Below are 22237 nucleotides of genomic sequence, written 5' to 3'. Positions count from 1 at the left end.
AAAAAATTAGAATCTAGTTATGATAGAACAATGTGTTTCTCCTCCTTTGCTCTTGGATAGAGTTGGCCGGAAAATGCATTGCACCACCAAAAGTGGTGGTGCACCGCCATAATAATGCCGCCAAGTGGTGGTGTTCGGAAAATCGCTGAAATTTCACTTTTTCTCTTTTTGTCTAGATTTTCTACAAAACATAAAAATGAATTAGTTTAAATTATATTAAGCAAATAAAACAAGTAAATTCTATGTTTTAGGGCATTATAATATATGAGAATTATGATCTAACAGTAATCAACCTTTAAATGTTGATCTTTTGAAATTAAAATTGAAGTCTTTGATTGTGGAATCAAATTTGAAAATTGGATTCGGTGGTGAAGGTCTACTAAGCTTTGGAAATTGGAATCGAAGTATGTGATGAGGACATTAGATTTGAACTGGATCGAAGACTTTGCTAGATCCTCTAATTCAATTGTTGTCGTTTTCTTCTCTATTTCATTATGTCGGTAGCGTTCCAATTCACCGTGGTTGTTTCTGTCAAGTCGGTCCCCATTGGTGTAGTTTGAAAAGCCAAATCCGTCAACCCGACTCATATTTTTTGAATCTGGTCCGTTTTTAATGGATTCAAAGCTCGACCCAACCCGAGCCGAGCCTTAGATGAAATCTCATATCTTTGACTTGAATCTCTCTCAATAATCCTATAAATATTAACTTATGGGCTTATATAGATCAAACCTTGTGGGCGTTTACAGACCTAGGTTTAAAAGAGTGTTGCATGGCCACGGTCGGGTTTAAACCCTGTTAGGCCTTGTAATCCTTTGACGACGGTTTTTGTGTGTTTTCATGTGGGCCGGGCTTTTACTCATCGGACTTTTGTGCCTTCAACGGCCTATTCGATCGGCGGGCCAAATGATAAGGGCATAGCTCAAGTGGTGTTGGGCGACTTGGGCCTTCTCCGGGCTCTGGTCCGCACCAAAATGCCCGTCTAAAACCCCCGAAAAAGCTCTGTTCTCTCAAACCAAATGGCCACATTATCAGTTGCTCCCCTTGTTACTCTTCTTCCTCCGCGGCAACCATTCGCTGCATCCTTCAAGCTTCCCTCATCCACTAATGGACCTCTTCTCCCCTTTCCGATGCTCACCCTTGTTCCCACTAAGCTCTCCCGCGTCAGTTTCGTCTTCCCCCCCAAAGCCTCCTCCTCCTCCTCTGCTTACGCCACCATTGACGAGCTCGAGCTCGAGCTCGATACTGTCAACATTGCAGAGGACGTAACCCAGGTTCTCTTTTGCTCTTTCCTTTCTTTCATTTTGTATTCTTTCTATTCTTTTGCAGACCCTGATCCCGTGTCCTAGGATGTATTGCTTCCATGGTCATGAAATTTTTGAGTTGATTTTGTTGTGGTAAATCGATGTAGTTAATTGGGAGAACACCAATGGTATACCTGAACAACGTTACCGGAGGCTGTGTGGCCAATATTGCGGCAAAGCTCGAGTCCATGGAACCCTGCCGAAGTGTCAAGGATAGGTAACTTGTCGTCGACAGTGTTTGTGCTGAAAGAGTCATCATTTATATTGATTTTCGTGAAGATTTCGTTGCAGATGAACTCATGTTGTCTTCGTTTGTTAACCTTTCAGAATTGGCTGTAGCATGATATCTAATGCAGAGCAAAGTGGATTGATATCTCCTGGGAAGGCAAGCTGTATTATTATCATCACGTTCATAATATAACTATATTCAATTGACCCCTCATATGATGTCATTGGCTTTGCAATGGACAATTGAATAAGATGTCATAGCCTTTGGCGAAAGCCATCTTCTTGCATCTGTTGATGTAATATTAATTTGGGTTGGTAACTTGGTACTTCCTTTGGTGAACTTTTCAGTTATATGTAAGAAATGTTTTTTTGTTTCTGTAACTATGCAGAATGTATTGGTTGAACCAACTAGTGGAAATACAGGACTTGGAATTGCTTTTGTTGCTGCTACCAAAGGTTATAAACTCATAGTGACCATGCCTGCCTCTGTAAATCTTGAAAGAAGGGTTCTATTACGTGCATTTGGAGCAGAGGTTGTTTTGACAGATTCCGAGAAGGGTTTGAAAGGGGCTTTAGATAAAGCTGAACAAATTGTTCTCAGCACACCTAATTCATTTATGCTTCAACAATTTGATAATACTGCAAATGCAAAGGTAGTTTCTGGCAGAGTAATATCAGAATCCTAATCTTTAAATACTATTTTATTATGTTGATGTTTAATCAAGATTTCACATCTGTAAATTACAGATTCATTTTGATACTACCGGGCCAGAGATATGGGAGGATACCATGGGAAGTGTTGATATTTTAGTTGCTGCTATTGGAACGGGGGGTACCATTACAGGCACTGGCCGTTATCTGAAAGCGATGAACAAAGAGATAAAGGTCAGTATAGTTCACAAATAAACTTCTCATATTAAAGAAATGGTGAATACTTGTACATAATGAGTATTCTGTATCACAATAATATTGCACTATATACTGAAATTGGAGTCCTGCAAAATTATGGCAAATGAATGATAAATAAAATAAGATGTATTGAACCCTTGTGTTGGGAGGAAGAGATAAATGCAAGTATCAAATCTGCATTTGGGTGCTACTTTTGTCAGGTGATTTCAGTTTCCCCTTGCCCTTTCAGTGAGCTACAGTTATTGCTTCTTAGTGGCTTCAAGATTCCTAAGTAACAAGATTCGTAGCACCTAAGAGAGATGATATTATGCTTTTCAATCACAACCTTCAGAATTTCTTTAGTAGTTTTTCTCTGTAGTTATGGGTACACGAGAAAAAAAGTTTACAAAACCCTCTGTCCTACAATTTCTCATTCCTGAAAGTGAAGCTCTAAACATATTGACATTCATAAAGATGTTAATAATCAAACTGTTTCATACGATTGCTCTTCTTCGTCAGTCCTATCAGCATAAGAAAATCTCGCTTCTCAGTTAACTCAAAGTTAGCCAACAAATCAGATCTAGCAAGGTCCTGGCCGTTCTTCATTCCACTTAAGAAACTTTGTGTTTGGTAAAGCCTCACAATAATATGGCAACACTCAACTCAAACATGTCTTGTGGGTTAATGGTCTAGCCTTTGAAGACTCTCTATGTTATTTATACTATGAAGAAGACATGCATCCTTAATGATGTTATCGTGGAGATTAAATTACAAATCCGGTTAAGATCTAAAGAGGTTTTAGGCTCGTTGTATTTGTGGCAGGCAAACATAAGACAGAGAGACGTTCATTCGAATGAAGTAAGAGGATCCTAGTCCAAGGTGAGAGAGAGAATACTAGTCCAAGTGTTAGAAATTTTAGAACACTCTAGAGTGAGAGATAGTAAGAGACAGAGCGCAATGAGACTACAAGAGAAGTTCCTTTCATTCTTATTCTTTCTAGTTGTTCAGCATCTTTGTTTATTCTATAATGTAGCTGTAGCTATGATATTCTTACATACCGAAGCTAATTTTGAACCTAGTGAAAAGGTTTATTGTGGCTGGCATGTAAACATAGGCACATTGCCAGGTTTTTCTTTTGATTTTGATTTTATTTTTATCTTTGACATTTATAATCTTTCTGTTTATTCTCTTGGTTTGGTTGAGTTGTTTTGATTGCACTTTCCAGGTAGTAGGTGTAGAACCTGCCGAGCGGAGTGTTATCTCTGGAGAAAATCCAGGTGAAGTACCCTGTTGGCTGTTATTGTTGAGTAATCATTTGCCTTTGGAGTATCCTTTGGCTGCATAACTTAATCTAGTCCTTCATGCAGGTTACATGCCAAGCATTTTGGATGTTAATCTGCTTGATGAAGTAATCAAGGTAAGTTCATTTTAGCTTTCCATTTTTTGTTGTTGGCAAATTGGGACCCAAAGTTATGGATTTAATGTTTCATAGTTTTCTCTTGTTGGTAATGTTGCAATATTAGGTTATAGATTATCTTATGAGAGACATGTCGTAATAGTCAGCCATAAATTATCTTGGGAGGTTGATGGATTCTACTGCTTTAGGTGAATGGATTTCTTGTATTTACGGAGGCCATTTGATTTGATCTGGTGAACTTGAAATTAGTTTGAAGTGTATTGCACTCTGAACTGGCAAGAAGAAATTTAAGAAAGAAACATGGCAAGTCAAGGACAAAATGACTAAATAATTAACCTCAGACCCTGCTTTGGACGCTGTTCCATTGTCGGCCTAGAGACCTGAATCAAGACTAAGGACAATACTAAAGTATAATCCAACAAACCTAACCTTACTCTAAATATGCTGGAATCTACAACTAAACATATATGAAAGTGTCTCAGAACATTATATTTAGGTAAATCTCAACATGTGACATGAAGTTGACTAATGCGGCTGTGCTAAATTAAGGGTTGAAGATGCAGGGGCTACTGTAAACCCTTATTAGTCGCAGTAGGAAGCAGGCCTAGGAGACCGCTTGTCAGTCCAGTCTTCATTACTAGCGTAGTACTACCAATACAGTAAAAACTAAAAAGCTTCCATCATAGATTCATGAGTAAAAGAGAGTGAACAAATACATTTATGCAAAAAAAGTACTGAAAACAAATAAATAAAATTAATTAGGCTAATGAATGTGTGCATTTGGCGGAAGCCTGGACATATTTAGTAGACAAATTATGGGTGTAACTTTATGTTTGTCTGTTTATATTTTTATTTCTATTGTTTTATTGTAAAATGATAGGTTACCAATGATGAAGCTGTTGAAATGGCAAGGAGATTAGCGTTGAAGGAAGGTTTACTGGTAATGTTGACTAATTCTTCTACCTGAAGCATTTGAAAAGCAATCTATTCTATGTTCTTATTATTTATGTACTTCTTCGAAATCTTAGGGTGTAACTTTTTTCATCTTCATGTTACCTATTGTAATGGCACACCATATATTTCATGGTTATTCTTGATCTGCTGATCCTGATTGTTCAATATGCAAGGTTGGTATTTCATCTGGAGCTGCAGCAGCAGCTGCAGTAAGTTTAGCAAGAAGACCTGAAAACGCTGGAAAACTTATTGCGGTGAGGTTTCTTTTATTTTTTATTATGGTATTGTTCTCTTTTGAAGGTAATTATTTATGTTACATGTAGCTTTATAGCTATGGAAATAGTTCAGCGAGCATAAGCTTTGCTACACTCCTACTCATGAATTTTCAAAATGGTGTTAAGAACTTAATTAGAATGCATTTATGCCTCTGCCAAAAGTTTATATTGATTTGTTTATGTTTGTTGCCCTGTTGCTCTACTTGGTACTTAACCTGACGTTGCATTTTTTTCTTATTGAAAAAATAAAAATTAGGTTATATTTCCAAGCTTTGGTGAGAGGTATATTCCAACTGTCCTTTTCCAATCCATATATGAAGACGTTCAGAAGATGCAAACAACATGAACAAACCATTCAAGCCAAATGAGTTTTGCTAAAGATTGGCACCTTATGTAGCAGAATCAAGCAAATGTAACCATCCATTATTTTTTTTTAAAGGTAAGAGATTTGAACTGTCATACTGGATAAGTATTTCCTGTCCTGTAACACGTAATATGTTCATTTCAATTTTTGATTCATGGTGGGCAGTGCAATTCAGGTTAGGTGTTAAACGAATGCAGAGTAGCTGGACAAATATAAACTGGCGGATGTTGTTTCTCGTCTTTCTGCCCACTCACTAATTTTGTGAGTTATGTTCATCGATTTAGATAGACGTAGGATTCAATTTTCCTTTTACTATTTAGCTTTGATGTTTGTAAGTGACAAACACCATTAGGAAAGATATTTATACAAATTGGTCATTGATATCTGGTGGAGTTGGACTATCTAATCTACCATATTGTTGTAGAACGCGAATCTAAAAACCAATAAGAGAATGCAGACATGTGTACAAATAAAATGTGATTTATTGAATATCAAGCGCGGGGTTACAATCTTTGTGAACTCCTCTGATTCTATCTCCGTATATGACTTGGCTCAAGGGTGACGTACACTTGATCTTGAGAATTTGAGTTTGATTTGGATTTGGATTTGATGAAGAACGAGCGATTTGACCGCTTGATGATTCTTCGTGGACTTGAGTTTGGATTTGATGAAGAACGAGCGATTTGGCCGCTTGATAATTCTTCGTGGACTTGAGTTTGGATTTGATGATGAACGAGCGATTTGACCGCTTGATGATTCTTCGTGGACTTGAATTTGGATTTGATGATGAAGAACAATCGACTTGACAACTTGATGATTCTTCGTGGACTTGAGTTTGAATTTGATGAAGAACAATTGACTTGACAGCTTGATGATTCTTCGTGAACTTGGGAGACTTCGGGATTTGTCGAGAGTGATATTACTCAACTGATTTCCTCTCTTCTTCTCCAATCCCCTCTCTTCATGTTGAAAGGGGTATTTATAGTGTCAAAGTTTATATTTTGTAGAATATTTTAATGACATTAAAATAATAAATTTCTTTAATTATTTAATTAAATCAATATGTATTTTCCGATTAATTTAAAATTATTTATTCTCATAACTAAATTAAACAGAAAATAATTGACTTAATTATAACTGTTAAAGAATTTATTAATTTAATCAAATGTCCGATTACCATTTAAAATTGTAAATGACATTTAATTTTCGATTTAAGTCGGAATCACGTAGCTTCGATTACGATTAATCATTTATGTGCTGACACGAGTTTTATTCAGATCCGCACCAATTTTGTTGACTTTTGGGCCACGTGTGCAATTTTGTCGGGCTCTTGGTCGATTTAATCATTTAATGAAGATGATTTACTTCATTAAATTTCATGTGTCTACAAAATGCCCCACTTCAAGTCGTGCTGCAGACATGTCGTCGTCACGTGCCAAAAGCGCAGCTTGAAGTATGCAACATCAAGGCATGCATGCTCTGAAGTTTCAGTTTGTGTCACGCTTAAGCACTAACCATGGTATAGTGCAGCTAGGTAACTCCATTTGTTTTTCTTTGGAGCTATGTCATCCACCCCTCTTTGTTCCTTCTGTGTGGTACAACTATGGAAATGCCAGCGGTTCTTCCTTCCGATGACGAAATGCCAGCAGTTCATACATAAGCATATCTTGCCCTCTTTTTTTTTTAAATGGTGGTGGAACTAAAGCCACTGACTTCAGTCACCCACTAGTTGATCACAAAATAAGATTTGCCTTGGTCGGCTACTTATAGACGCAAAAGTCCATTCATGGGACATACCACTAATTATCAAATAATGGAGAGGCTACTCATGATGACCATAGCAATATGCTACCTCTGTGGTTGTATAGTTGAACTCTCTGGTGAATCTGTTGAGTCGCCTCAATACACAGTGGTGCTTTCAAAGTCGGATTTTAAGGTCAGGCTCTATAGAGAATTCTCATGGATGTCAGTTCAAGTCCGAGAAACAACTTCATTCGAAAAAAAAAAAACACTAAAGATGGCTTTCACAGGTTCTCCAACTCCGTTTTACGTTTTCTTTTGTTAGTTGATCCCATGTTTTCTTCTCACTTCTGCTTTTCACAGGTTGTATCAGTACATTCATGGTGACAACCTGAACTCGTCTCAGATTACCGTCACGGCTCCGGTGTTAACAAGCATTGTGCCATCTGTTCATGGACCTGAGTATTATTAAGGTTGTATCTGCCTGCCAAATTCGAAAGAACACCACCGCAGCCTTTCACTGAACTGAACTTGCAGTTAGATAAGCGGAGAAGCCACTGCATAGCGGTCAGAAAGTTTCTAGAGTTCGGTAAGGATGATGACATTAATGAAGAACTTGAAACTTCTTATGAGCAGCCTTGGATAAAGAATGAAGTTTGGATGGATCTTTCGGGGTTTACTATCAACTGCTGAGGAATGCACGATGATAAAATGACATCCTAGAGTTACGGGGTTCTAGTAAAATCAATGGACATATTGCTCATTGTCTCATGTAAACTAGACCACCTTGTCAAATACAAATGGATGCAAGTTTCTCACAAGTCCTTATTATTTGTTTCTCCTCTTCTCCTTCTTCTTCGCAGTTGGATAGTCTATACTAAAAATCCTATAAAAGAATCCAAGAATAAAAAAGAAAAATCACATATGGGGTCTTGTTTGTACAACATACAGTTTTCCAACTCTGATCACACCTTCAATATCTTGTGCCGAACCAAGCTCCTCAATTGCACTGGTGCTTTATGAACTTGTGCTTTATCCTTTACACAAAAGATGGAGTTTGGGACAGGCTGTCTAAAGGTGGTGTGGATTAGTGCTCTGGAAAGGAAGCATCTTTTGTAGTGGAAACAACATTTTTGAATTAGTGCTCTAAGAATGATTTCCATTTTCAGTGCTTTTATCAATGATATATTAGAAGCATGTTGTTCTTCACATGGAAGAGCTTAAAACCAGTATATAATGCATGCTACCACACCTCCTTTTTTTGTGATCTTTCCATGTTGCAAAGCGCAGTCTTCAACATTGATTCCTGTTGGCTACGCAGACAGTTTTCACGCTCCAGCTCTTCAATTTCCTCTTGAAGCGCTAAAATGTGCCTTTGTGACTGTGCAAGCTCTTCCGTCATTTTTTTCTAGATTTTTTTTTATGGCACCATGCCAAAGGTGAAGCCCATCAACTTGATTGTATCCAGTATCGGTTTGGATTATGTCTTCCTTCATGCAACTCCAATTTTCTTCAAAGAACCTCTTAGGGGAATGAGACTTGAGTAACTTTTTCATATATGCAGATTCATCATCACCAGTGTGTCGAGCTTGGCCCTTGATAGCCAGCCACGAGCTTACCACCTCTTGGAGATGTTTTTTCGTCAGGTACAATCTCAATTATGCAATGTATGACTTCCTCTTTTTCATCAATTCGGAGAGACGAGATCATCCATGGAAGAAGATCCTCCAGCAGCACTAAGGACATACTACACATGAACTGCCACACAAGTGTAGCTTGCTCCTTAAGAGAGAATTGCTGCAGGAGCAATGGAAAAACTTGTTCTTCTTCTTTCACCATATAATGGCAAATGAAAGCCTGCAGCGTCCCCATGCAGTACACGAGTTCCTGATATTGCATTTTCGCCTCCGGAAACAACCTTCGGTTCACTTCGTCATCCACTTCACCAACAAGGACATCGTCGCTCAGATCATCTCCGCCACCATCTCCGGCGACCTCGTCCTCGCCTCCACCTATTCTCATGAGCTCCCCCGCTACGGCCTCAACGTCAGCCTCACCAACTACGCCGCCGCCTACAACACCGGCCTCCTCCTCGCCCGCCGCACTCTCAAGAAGCTCGAGATGGACGAGGAGTACGAATGCAGCAAGTGGGACGATCCTCTAGAGAAGAAGACTGCCAAGCCGGAGCCAAAGCAGCACAAGAGGTTCAACTTGAAGAAGCTCACTTATGAGGAGAGGAAGAACAAGTTGATTGAGAGGCTCATGTATTCAACTCGGCTGCTAAAGGCGATGATGATTCTAAAATCCGGTGAAAGGCTGTTAGTTTCGGATCCCATGAACACCTCGGCTGTAGCTTCACTTTTATTGTTGCGGCTGAAAAGACCAGAACCAGTATTTCTCATGGTGAATACTCTACTGGACTTGGGACTCTTTGCACATCCATAGTCTCCTTGATACGTGTTCCATTGGTCTTGCATACTAAAAACCCGGGGTTGAAGATTAAATGAACATGAGTCTTGAATGAATATGCCGCGGGTGTGGTAATATTGAATGATTTGAATCATTCATTGATTGGGTGCGGTCATGCTTAAGTGAAACCCTTTTTTTTCTTTGACTGCTTTTGACCCTTTTTTTTGGCTGATTTTGACCTTTTTTTTTCATTGACTGATTTTGACTCTTTTTTTTATGGACTTTTTTTTTGACATTTTTTTTTTGATTTTTTTTACTCTTTTTTTTAGACTTTTTTTAAATCATGGTATGATTTTTTTTAAGATTTTGACAACAATCTGAGAGTCGCGGTCAATCCAGTCATTCGACTTCTTTCGAAACGCGTTGATCTCCGACGGATTTGAAGAACGTAAACGACCTAATCGCTTGACTGCTCTCAATTCATAGACTTGACAGCACTCAATAAAAGCATGTTAGGCTTTACGTATCACATTCACCATGGCGGCTTTCAAGAGTTTAAAGAACGTAAACGACCTAATCGCTTGACTGCTCTCATTTCATAGACTTGACAGCAGTTAACAAAAGCGTGTTAGGCTTTACGCATCACATTCACCATGGCGGCTTTCAAGAGTTTTCTTCACGATGCAAGACTTGTTGATTTACAACAGAAGATTTGTAGAACGTCGGAGCAGCTTCAAGTTAAAGAAGAAGTGCCAAATTCGAGAGATTCGAGCCAGTTTTGAAGAACGTCAGAGCAGCTTCAAGTCAAAAAAGAAGTGCCAAATCTGATAGATTCAAGAACAGAGAGCCAGCTTTGAAGAACGTCGGAGCAACTTGAAGTCAAAGAAGAGATCCCAAATCCGAGAGATTCCAGAACAGACTGCAACAGGGATTTAAGAGCGTCGGAGCAGCTTCAAAGGTTTGACCTGGATGTGACAACTGACTTGAATGATCAGGATTTGCTCCTGTCTCTTTTTTTTTCAATCAAACCCTTTTTTTTTTTTGATGTGACTGAACTTAAGGTTGTTATTCTCAAGCTGCCTACGTATCCTTTTAAAGAAGGAATTAAGTCATCACGTAGTTCAATGGTTTTTTTTCTTTTTTCTTGTCTTATGCAGTTTAGGCTCGTGTAGACTTGGAGCATTTTTTTTATTTTTTTGTTTTTTTGTCTTATGCAGTTTAGGCTCGTGCAAACTTGGAGCATACTTTGTTTTTTTTGGTGTCTTGTGCAATTTAAACTCGTGCAGACTTGGAGCATACTTTGACATTTTCAAGCATGGTACTTCTTCAAGAACTTGCCGTTGATGGGACCGATCCTCAAACCGTCTTCCACCATAATTTTGTAAGCTCCATTGGTGTAAACTTCTCTGACGACGTAAGAACCATCCCACTTTGACTTGAATTTGGAGCCAGACTTATGCGTCATAATGATGGGTCTTCGAACAGCAAGAACTAAATCATCAACTTGAAATGACCGTGGTCGAACACCTTTGTTGAAGGTGTGTGACATCCGAGCTTGGTAGCATTTCAAGTGTTGTTGTGCATCAAGCCTCTTCTCGTCCAAAGCTTCTAATTCTTGCAGGCGCAACTTGACATTTTCTTCATTTGTGAGACCTTCTTGTAAAGCGATTCTCAATGACGGGATTTTTTTCTCTAATGGTAACACGGCTTCGACACCGTAGACAAGAGAATAAGGTGTAGCATTTGTGGCTGTCCGATACGTCGTTCTGTAAGCCTAGAGAGCTTCGCCCAATTTCTCATGCCAATCCCTCTGCTTCTTGCTGACAGTTTTCTTCAAAATGTTACATAGCGTTTTATTGAATGCTTCTGCCAATCCATTTGCCGGAGCATTATACATCGAAGAGAAGTGAAGCTTGAAGTGAAATTTCTTGCTAAAATTTTCTGTTGCGGTATTCGAGAAGTACTTGGCGTTGTCCGTGATGATGCATCGCGGTATACCATAGCGTTGTATAATGCTTCCAGTAATGAAGTCCACAACATTTTCTTTCTTTATTTCTTTCAGCGGTATTGCTTCTGCCCACTTTGAGAACGAATCTGTGGCTGCCAGAATGTACATATGACCAGCCGATGATTTCGGAGTGATGGGTCCGATTGCATCCATTCCCCAGACATCGAACGGGTGCGAAGCAATTGTCAGATGCAACGGCTCAGGTGGCTGATGAATGAAGTTGGCATGAAACTGACAAGCTTGGCATTTTTGTGCATACTCCATACAATCTTTGACCATGGCAGGCCAATAATACCCTAGTCGTCTTACTCGGAAATGTAACTTTGGTCCTGACTGATGTGCTCCACACACTCCAGAATGAACCTCTTCCATGGCTTTGACCGCTTTGTCTTTTCTCAAGCATCGAAGGAGTACTCCATCAAACGACCTCCAATATAAAGTTTCTTTGTAGTAGAGGAAGCGCGGTGCTCGTCGCTTGATGCTCCACCTTTGCTTCGAATCTTCGGGAAGCTTGTTGTGCTCAAGATTGTCGATAAAAGGATGCCTCCAGTCTTCAACATCAATGGTGTGAACTGACACTACATGAGAACTGGCACGCTGGAGTGAAGGTTTTGTTGTCACGACCCACCTTTGGCAAATTGGGATGTCCAAAATTTCGTCTCCAAACAATGCCCAGGTCGCCGCCAAGTTTGCCAATGCGTCTGCCATTTGACTTTCTTTCCGTGGCACATGTATAAGTGTAACATTATCAAAGCCCTTCAAGAGTTGTGTGATGAGTTGGAAATAAGGTACCAAATCTTCCTTCTTGACCTCGTAATTAGTGAGCAGTTGATCAATCACCAACTTCGAGTCTCCATACACTTCAAGACTTTGGATTTCAATTTCTAACGCTCTTTGCAATCCCATGATCAAGGCTTGATACTCTGCGACATTGTTGGAGCACAATTCCCCAAGAGTGAAAGAATAAGCCCCTGCTCCGTTTGCCCTAGATGAGCCATCGAAAAACATTTTCCAAGTAGGGAGGACCTCTGCAAGGAAGACTTCCTCGTCCGAGAATTCATCTGAGATTTCCCAATCCGCTGGAATATGGTGGTCTGCCAAGAAGTCGGCCAACGCCTGTCCTTTCACTGCTTTAACGGGCACATATACGATGTCGTATTGGTTTAATAGTAACGCCAACTTAGCCATGCGTCCGGTTAGAACTGGTTTAGATAATATGAAGTTAACTGGTCGGCTCGCGCCACCAAGTGCATTGTGTAAACTTGCATGTAATGCCTCAACTTTTGAATGGCGAAGACGAGTGTAAGACACATCTTCTCTATCGGCGGATAATTCAGCTCAGGTCCAGTGAGAGTCCGACTTAAGTAGTACAAGGCTTTCTCCTTTTTGGCTTCATTTTCTTGAGCCGCGATGTAAAGGATAAGAGGTTTCCCAGCGATAGGTGCACCCAACACCGGAGTATTCGCCATGTATTTCTTTATGCTCTCAAAGGCATTGCGACAAGCTTCATCCCATACAAATGGAACATCTTTCTTCATGAGTCGACTGAATGGTTGGCAGCGACCCGCCAGGTTCGATATGAATCGTCTGATGAAGGCAAGTCGTCATTGGAGGCTTTTCAACTAGCGCAAATTTCTTGGCTCTGGCATTTCCTGGATGGCTTTAATTTTGGATTGGTCTACCTCGATGCCTCGGTGCTTCACGATGAATCCAATAAATTTTCCAGAACTGACGCCGAATGCACATTTCAAAGGATTCATTTTTAACTGGTACTTGCGTAACCTGTCGAACACTCTTCGTAGATCTTGCAGGTGATCACTTATTTTCTTTGTTTTAACAACCAAATCATCAACATAACATTCTACATACTTGTGCAGCATGTCACCGAAAATTTTATGCATAGCGCGTTGGTACGTCGCACCGGCATTTTTTAATCCGAATGGCATGACCTTATAGCAATAAATTCCTTTGGGAGTTCGAAATGCAGTGAGTTCCTCATATTCTAAGGCCATCCTTATCTGGTTATAACCTGATGATCCGTCCATGAATGACAAAACCTTATGCCCGGTTGTCGCATCTACCATGAGCTCTATGATTGGCAGAGCGAAATCATCTTTTGGACATGCCTCATTTAAGTCACGAAAATCTACACAAACGCGGATTTGCCCGTTCTTCTTCTTGACCGGAATGATGTTTGCGATCCATTTGGGATACTGAACCTCTCTAATGAAGCCTGCGGCAATCAACTTATCAACCTCTCCTTCAATTTGAGGAATAAGTTATGTTCGAAAGCGTCTTTGTGTTTGCTTGGTTAGCCGAGCCTTCGGTTTGACAGCAAGTCGATGAACTGCTACCTTTGGATCCAGGTCAGTCATTTCTTTGTACGTCCAAGCAAAGACATCTTTGTACTCGAGTAACAAATCAAGATATTCTCTTTCTTCTTCAGAACTTAAAGACGCACTCACAAAAATAGGTCTTGGATCTTCCTCTGTTCCCAAGTTAATCTTCTTAAGTTCGTCATAGTGGCTTGCCCCCCCCCCCCCCCCCCCCCCCGTCTTCAAGTTCTGGAGGAGCTTCGTCTACTTCAATTTCAAAATCTTCATGATCGTCTTCCTCTACGGCATCTGCCTCTGTCACCGTAACATGATAAGAGGTTTGGAGAATGTCATCATCACCGTCATTATCGAGGCTGCTATCTCCTTTTTGGCCAGTGAATATGATGGTATGTTGCTTCACTTTGAGTTGATCCGTGGAATCCACTTCCAACACACAATGCCTCTTCATGCGTGACGGGATAAGACTTCGGATTTCCTTGCTCTCCGCTTGACCACAAGTTGTTTTCCTCTTGCATATCTGTCGTTCCTTAGATGCCTGGATCATTTCCAACACAGGCTTTCGCGGAATGAGGTTTGACTTTTTCTGATCTTTGTCTGAACTTGACATCCTTTTGAATACAGAAGTCCGAGTGGTTGTACTACCGATGCGATTGAAGACTGAACCTCTACTTGCTATCATGTTCACACGATTAAAAGTCGACACCCTTGTGATTGATCCTTTAATACGTCCAGATGTTGCTCTTCGGGAATTTGGACGAATGCGATCGAACGACGAAATGCGAGGGGTTGACTGAACCTCTTGACTCTTCTCTTCAACTACCTCGGCACTGATATGTTACACGTTGGCTCGCCCCGCCCTTCTTCTTCCTGAAATTCTGATTGGCTTGCTCGAAGTGAAACCGAGACTAGCTTTAGAAGAATCAACTATTGCCCCTTGCTCTCTTAACTTCTTTTGTGGCTCATCGAGCTCATGCGCCATCTTTTCTGCAGCTTGGTCGTCCTTCTTGCTTGATGAATCAAAGTTGTATCCGGCCTTTTCTATCAGCTTGTATGCATTAGGATCGAACCCTTCACTTGTTCTTTTCTTGGGCAGCGATCCATGTTCCGTCTTACCTTGAATTGGTTTGACAAACCCTTTTAATGGCTGCTTTGTGAGATTTCGGTTACTCACCTTTATTAATGGTAATGTTGATTCCTCTCTCAAAAATTTCACATCATCCTCTTCTAGTCTTCGTGGGAACTCTTGTGACTTTGTTCCCACAAATGGAGACTCCCCCTCCCTTCGTCTAGACTTCGGAAAGGCATGGCTGACTTTTCTTTCTCCAGACGATGTTGCCACTTCAGATGAGACTTTTTGCGACACTTCACCGTGAAGCTCAATGTCTTTTGATTTGACATCATTCTCCTTAACTTTAGCGCCTTTATTGACTCCTCATCTGTGTAGAATTTAGAATCTGCAAAATATGATTCGGCTTATGTGAAAGGTTTGGTATCTCCTACCACGGTTTTCACACCTCCGCGATAGAACTTGAAGCATTGGTGTAAAGTGGATGGCACGATGCCATTTTCATGTACCCATGGTCGTCCCAACAACAAGTTGTATGAGGTCTTCGCATCGATGACATGGAATAAGGAGTTTGATTTTAGCTCTCCGATATCCATGTCTAGTCTGATCATCCCTATCGCTCTTTGTCCTCCTTGGTTGAAACCTTAAATCATGAGACGACTCCTCGATAATTCATCAACGTTGATGCCGAGTTGAGACATGGTTGACTTGGGCATGATATTTACTGCTGACCCTCCGTCTATGAGCATGCAATTCAACTTCCGCTCTCGCATGTACCCTGTCACAAAAAGAGGCCAATTATGTGGCTTAGAGCCCAATTGGAGGTCATCATCTGTGAAGTGAATGGTATCACAATATGCATCACACGCGCCACATTCCTTCATGTTTGTGGAGTGTTTTCCTACATCAATGAGCAACTCCACAAGTGCGCATCTCGTTGATTTTGGCAATTGCATTAAGTCAGAGAGGCTAAGTTGGAAAGGTAGACTCTCCAATTGTTTCAACACCTCATTCTTCTTTAACACTTGACTTGCACCTGTTTCTCTTGCTTCAGGCTTCCCGTCTTCTTTGGAGCTAACTTCACAACTTGTGGCCATTGAAGTGACATTCGGTTGTTTTGTCGGCAAGTGTTCTTTTGAGAAGTTCCGGCGAAGAGGCTTCCACAAATATGGAACAACTTTCATCTCAAAACGTCCTCGTCCATTATCCTGCATTTGGGGAGGTGATTTCTTATGACTTGGTCGGGCAACCGGTGAGTTTGGCATCATACCTTTGCGAGTTCTTCTGCGAGTGACCAATACCCATCCTTCATCATCGACATTAGAGGCAACTTGAAGGATAGGTGTGGAAGCAGGACATTCTTTAACTTCTTTGGTCTTCTTATGTTCACACGCCTCCTTTGTGAAACAGAACGGTGCTTTCATCGGGTGAAAAAGGGAGTGGAACCGGCTCGAACGACCCGAATGTTACGGTAGTGCAATTGACTTCAGCAATGTCGTCAACGTCCAGCTCAATCTTCCCTTGCTTGGCGAGGTTCATTATCAAATCCTTGAGAATAAAGCACTTCTCTATAGCGTGACTAACGAGGCGATGATATTTGTAATACTTCGGATCGTTGACTCGATGCATTTCTTCTGGACGTTTGCACTCCGGAAGCTCTATTATCTTGTTTTCGAGCAGATCCTCTAACATGCCCGCCACATCAGAGTCTGGGAACGGGTACGTCTTTCGCTCTATCTCCTTCAACGTGCGTTTACTTCTATCGTAGGTTCGAAGAGGTTCCACCTTATTGAACTCTTTCTTATCCCGCGTAGAGATCTTAACCGGTGCAGTATTGATGACCATTGATTCTTTGGAAGGCTTCTTCACAACCTTGTCAAATCTGCTTCCGAAGGCTTTGTCTTTTCGTTGGTCGACCAGAGTTTCATTCTTTCCCTTATGACTTGCCAAGCTTAGCTTAATGTCGTGGGCTCGAGTAGCCAACTCTTCGAAAGAACGAGGCTTAATTCCTTGCAAGATGTATAGCAAATCAAAGTGCATGCCTTGGATGCACATTTCAATGGCTGACACCTCTGACAGTCGATCCTTGCAATCAAGGCTAAGTGAGCGCCATCTATTGATGCAGCCGATCGCGGGTTCATCCTTCCGTTGCTTTGTGTTAGTTAGCTCCATCATGCTCACTGTCCGCCTTGTAATATAGAATCGATTAAGGAACTCGCGCTCCATTTGGTTCCAATTGTCAACATACTCTGGCTCTAAGTTTGTATTCCATTCTAAGGCATTTCCCTTCAACGAGCGAACAAACTGCTTGACAACGTGATCGCCTTCTGTCCCGGCGTTACTGCAAGTCTCCACAAAGTGGGCAACATGTTGCTTTGGGTTTACTTTACCTTCAAATTTTTGGAAATTTGGTGGTTGATACCCCACGACATCCTTAAGCTGTCGATCCTCTTCGTGTAAGGTTTGGAGTAAGTGATGGAGTCACGATAAGGACCTCCATATTGAGCCCGAATTGAGTTGGTGATGATGTCCTGCAATTGATGGAGTGATAAGGAACCAAGCGAGTCGCCATCGTTCTTGGACGTTTCTCCCTTTTCATTTACTTTGCTCCTACCAGGCGACCCTTTGGTGGAGTTCTCATCATTTTGATCTTCCAACTTGCTATAGAGCTCAGCGATTTGCACAACTTTTCTTCAACCGTTCGGATGAGCTTTTCAACCATCTCCAACAGATTGGAAAGTTGTTCCTCGATTGTGGATGCTCCCGTCACCAAGACCTGCGCATTGTCAGAAGAGGATTCATGCGGCATAGGATGAAAGTTTATCGCCATCTTCTTTGGGACTTCCATGGTATGATGTCGTGGTTGATTCATCATCAGAGAAAAAGTCTTCCAGGATAGGGCCATCACTATGAACGGACAGAGGAGATTGCTCCTTTGGCTCCTTCTCCTTTGACACTTGCTCCTTCCCACTTTGAGATGCACGCTTATTGCTCCCAAGCTCTCCAAGGTGATGACTGGTTGACGAGGCTTGCTAGCAAGCACCAAAAATGTTGTGGGTTGAGCTCTAGCCACGCTCTGGGTGACAAGGGAAATCGGTTCACTCTTTGATTTGGAGAATGCTTGTTTGGATTTCTTGACCGGTTCGACCTCTCCATATGATCTCGCGGTTGTGGACTTGGATTTCTTCAAGGAACGGCTTGGTTGTTCTTGGAATCCATCGCACAAACGAAAGATTTCTTCAGAGAAGGAGATGATAGGCCAATAATGTCCCACTGGGCGTGCCAATTTGTAGAACGCGAATCTGAAAACCAATAAGAGAATGCAGACACGTGTACAAATAAAATGTGATTTATTGAATTTCAAGCGCGGAGTTACAATCTTTGTGAACTCCTCTGATTCTATCTCCGTATATGACTTGGCTCAAGAGTGATGTACACTTGATCTTGAGAATTTGAGTTTGATTTGGATTTGGATTTGGATTTGGATTTGATGAAGAATGAGCGATTTGACCGCTTGATGATTCTTCGTGGACTTGATTTTGGATTTGGATTTGATGAAGAACGAGCGATTTGGCCGCTTGATGATTCTTCGTGGACTTGAATTTGGATTTGATGATGAAGAACAATCGACTTGACAACTTGATGATTCTTCGTGGATTTGAGTTTGGATTTGATGAAGATCGATCGACTTGACAGCTTGATGATTCTTCGTGGACTTAGGAGACTTCGGGATTTGTCGAGAGTGATCTTACTCAAGTGATTTCCTCTCTTCTTCTCCAATCCCCTCTCTTCATGTTGAAAGGGGTATTTATAGTGTCAAAGTTTATATTTTGTAGAATATTTTAATGACACTAAAATAATAAATTTCTTTAATTGTATAATTAAATCAATATGTATTTTCCGATTAATTTAAAATTAGTTATTCTCATAACTAAATTAAATAGAAAATAATTAACTTAATTATAACCGTTAAAGAATTTATTAATTTAATCAAATGTCCGATTACCATTTTAAATCGTAAATGACATTTAATTTTTGATTTAAGTCGGAATCACGTAGCTTCAATTACGATCATCCATTTATGTGCTGACATGAGTTTTATTCGGATCCGCACCAACTTTGTTGACTTTTGGGCCACGTGTGCAATTTTGTCGGGCTTTTGGTCGATTTAATCATTTAATAAAGATGATTTATTTCATTAAATTTCATGCATCTATAATTGTATATTTGTGTTGCTGGTTCTGATGATAGTTTTGTTATGATGTTCTCTTGGCTCTTTCTTGGTGATAAGTAAAACCAAATTTTGGTCCTGTCAATAACTTTATGAAAAATGCTTTTAGAAAAGACATTGTGAACATGTGGGTTGACCTCAAGATGAAGGTGGCCGTTTAGAAAAGGAAATAGACATGAGATTGGAGTCGAAACCTTTTGTCTTGTGAAGGGAAAGGCGGATAGCTTTTTAATTGATTTTGCATGGTATTCAATTTTTGGGCACCGAAAGGTGAAGCATGCTCACATGTTTTTATTTTTGCGATAATTTTTCCCTCAAAGTAGGTTAACCAATTACCTCATTTAGATGTCAAGAGTCAAGACAACCGTGACATTCTCCATCTCATTTACTTGTATATTTATTTCTTTTCCTTTTACCATGTATGATTTCAGTACCGGGACTCATATATAATAAGCATGTACTCTGAGGAAAATAATGACCATTGGAAGATGTAAGGGATGATTTATAAAGTTTCATTTAAATTTAGAAACTGAAAATATTTAGGTGTCTGTTTCAGGCACAGTTTAAGATGGAAGTGAAAAAAAAAACTCAAAAATATATTAACTCAGTTTAAAATAAGCAAGTTCCCATCTGCTTTAAGTGTTTATTTTGCTCAAAACTCAATACCAAATTGAGTCTCACTATTCTGACTATAATGTTAAATACAACAGCTTCTAAAGCAATCAAATTAAATGAACCATCACGAGTAGAGCTTAACGAGATGACGGTGTCCCGGGGTGGATGGCTCAAGATATGAAGGTTAAGACTAGAATTAGCAGTGTTCGATTCTCTCGATTGCCATAAATTTCACAATCAGGAATCGCACGCGTAAGAGCCTTTTGAAACATGGGAATTATATATTGACCTTCCAATTACCATTGAGAAATACATAAACTTGAACTGGAATTTGATTACTTGTAATATACCGATTACTAATTGGTATATAGGACATTTAATATAAACCCTAATTAAAGAACAAAATTGGACTTAATTACTTCAAATAATCCATTCAACTTCTTGATTGTTTGAACAAAGTTACACATTAGCAAATTATTTAAGAGATTTCAACTTTTTGAAAGCTCAGCAGAAATTAAAGAATAAAAAACCCTAAAGGGATCAATTAGACACTTCCTTAATTTTCTTCTGTGTTACAGACCATGGCTAGGTTAGCTTACACCAAGGAAATTGGAGACAGCTCCATCATTCGATCCTCTAATACTTGTCCAGCAGCACTTTCATCCAGAAGCCATTTCTCAAGAAATGATAATGGAGGAGTGTTGCTGCCTTCACAGGCTCTGGTGATGTGCGTATCTTTCTCGCTTTGAATGCCAGCTGTGATACCACTGTGTGTTTGAAGCACCTGCTTGATAGAACTCGACTCACAATTAGTAGTACTAGACCTGTCCCAGGAGGCAGGATTAACATTATTCAAGTTGTCAAAGGAAAAAATCGATTCGAATGCTTCATTAGATAGAAGATCATGATCACAGCCTTCATCTTGGTCGTGGCCACCTTTTGGGTTTTCTTCATGATGTTGAGATGGTTTGGGTACAAGGTTAGCGTTACTACTCTTTGGGGAGGTTCTCATCCATCCTTCAAGGAGTCGCGAAATGTTCTTGGTGCTGGAGGCATATATGCCCCCGGAGGAGGAGGATGACTGGTTTCTGGACCTGAGACTGAGAGTTGTTGCTGTTGAGGCATGGCTTGTGATGTCATTAACATTATTCCTGTGATTAGAGTTACTTACGGTGGAGTCTGACATAGAAGATCCCAATATATTATTGTGAGCCTGAGGATACTGAAGATGATCAGCAGCTGATTGAATCTTCTTGAGCTTCTTTTTCAAGTGGGTGTTCCAGTAATTCTTTATATCATTGTCTGTTCTTTGTGGGAGGTAAGAAGCTATAGCTGCCCATCTATAAGTCATAATCATTAAAATGATGCTTACTAAGATAAATAGATAACTTGACTGAAATTAAGTGAAGAAAACCAAAATAATTCAGAAATATTTCAGATACATATAAGAGTAGTATTTGGTGATTACTTGTTGCCCAATAAAGCTTGTAAATGAACTATCATCCCTTCTTCATGAGGCGTGAAGTTTCCTCTCTTGATTCCTGGTCTGAGATAGTTAGTCCATCTGAGCCTGCAACTCTTGCTGCACCTCAACAACCCTTTCAATTCAATCCAGCCAGCAAATTAAACTTCAACCATCCCAGAAAAATTTAATTACGTACAATATATAATACTAATACATAGTAGATAATTAAATTACCAGTGTTGGTTGGGACTGCTCTCCAATTGCCTGGACCATGTTCTTGGATGTAAGAAACAAGAATGATATCCTCCTCAGGTGTCCATGGACCTTTCTTGATGCCAACCTTCTCACAGCAAGGAGGCCTTCCCATCTCCTCCTCTCTCGACCTCCTCCTCTTCGTACGTAGCTACTCTCAAGTCTCAACTTTTCGAATTATACTGTTTGTCATAGGCCATACTTATATATATACGTACATCCATGTATCACATGCTCACTTGAGTGTAGCTTCAGGGGAACTAACAAGACTATATTTCACATTAAATGGATTACAGATTCATATTCATGATCGATCTGGCTACCTTGCTGACTCATTTACTCTTTCTATTAACTTTAGCTTTCAATAATCAACCAAAACTCGATATCTCTTCTATTATAAAGACAACACTTTTTAAAAATCACAAAATTATGTTTTGCCCAAAATATTCCTTTCAAAATTTTATCCTCACACAAAAAGAAGGACAATTATATAAAAATACAAATATTTCACTGATCGGTTTACCACAACTATCATTCGTATGAAACATCATTACATAAAGAGAATTGTATTTCAATAATACACTTCAAATAAAATTCTGCAACTCCGTGCGATTAAAACACGTGTATCGCACGGGTACGAGACTAGTGAAATTAAAGTCATCAGAAGGGAATCGAAGTCGATTAATAA

At 40.1% G+C, this 22237-nt stretch overlaps 2 protein-coding genes and 1 pseudogene across 3 annotated transcripts; 2 read left to right on the top strand and 1 right to left on the bottom strand.

The window, feature by feature from the left end:
- Positions 1 to 1016: 1016 nt before the first annotated feature.
- On the top strand, positions 1017 to 5869 carry LOC126788626 (S-sulfo-L-cysteine synthase (O-acetyl-L-serine-dependent), chloroplastic-like). Of its 2 annotated transcripts, none has more exons than XM_050514639.1 (11): positions 1017 to 1271; positions 1409 to 1518; positions 1629 to 1686; positions 1919 to 2182; positions 2277 to 2414; positions 3643 to 3694; positions 3785 to 3834; positions 4715 to 4774; positions 4962 to 5042; positions 5320 to 5502; positions 5603 to 5869. In XM_050514639.1, the coding sequence occupies exons 1-10, from the start codon at positions 1017 to 1019 to the stop codon at positions 5407 to 5409; spliced, it is 1158 nt and encodes a 385-aa protein (XP_050370596.1). In that variant the 3' UTR covers positions 5410 to 5502; positions 5603 to 5869. The 2 variants fall into 2 exon arrangements, with proteins under 2 accessions (XP_050370596.1, XP_050370602.1); XM_050514645.1 differs by having other exon boundaries at positions 5593 to 5869.
- A 1344-nt stretch (positions 5870 to 7213) lies between these two features.
- Positions 7214 to 7860, top strand: LOC126804189 (uncharacterized; annotated as a pseudogene).
- Positions 7861 to 20427: 12567 nt separating this feature from the next.
- On the bottom strand, positions 20428 to 21673 carry LOC126788690 (transcription factor MYB60). Its single transcript, XM_050514709.1, has 3 exons — positions 21532 to 21673; positions 21301 to 21430; positions 20428 to 21172 (listed from the first exon to the last, which is right to left on the bottom strand). Exons 1-3 carry the CDS (start codon positions 21662 to 21664, stop codon positions 20428 to 20430), a joined length of 1008 nt encoding a protein of 335 aa, XP_050370666.1. The 5' UTR covers positions 21665 to 21673.
- Between the last annotated feature and the right edge of the window lie 564 nt (positions 21674 to 22237).

This window comes from Argentina anserina, chromosome 1, assembly GCF_933775445.1.
Source record: "Argentina anserina chromosome 1, drPotAnse1.1, whole genome shotgun sequence".
In the NCBI taxonomy this organism is placed as follows: Eukaryota; Viridiplantae; Streptophyta; class Magnoliopsida; order Rosales; family Rosaceae; genus Argentina; species Argentina anserina.
The sequence above is the reverse complement of the archived record's forward strand: the minus strand, read 5'-3'. Positions and strand labels throughout refer to the sequence as shown.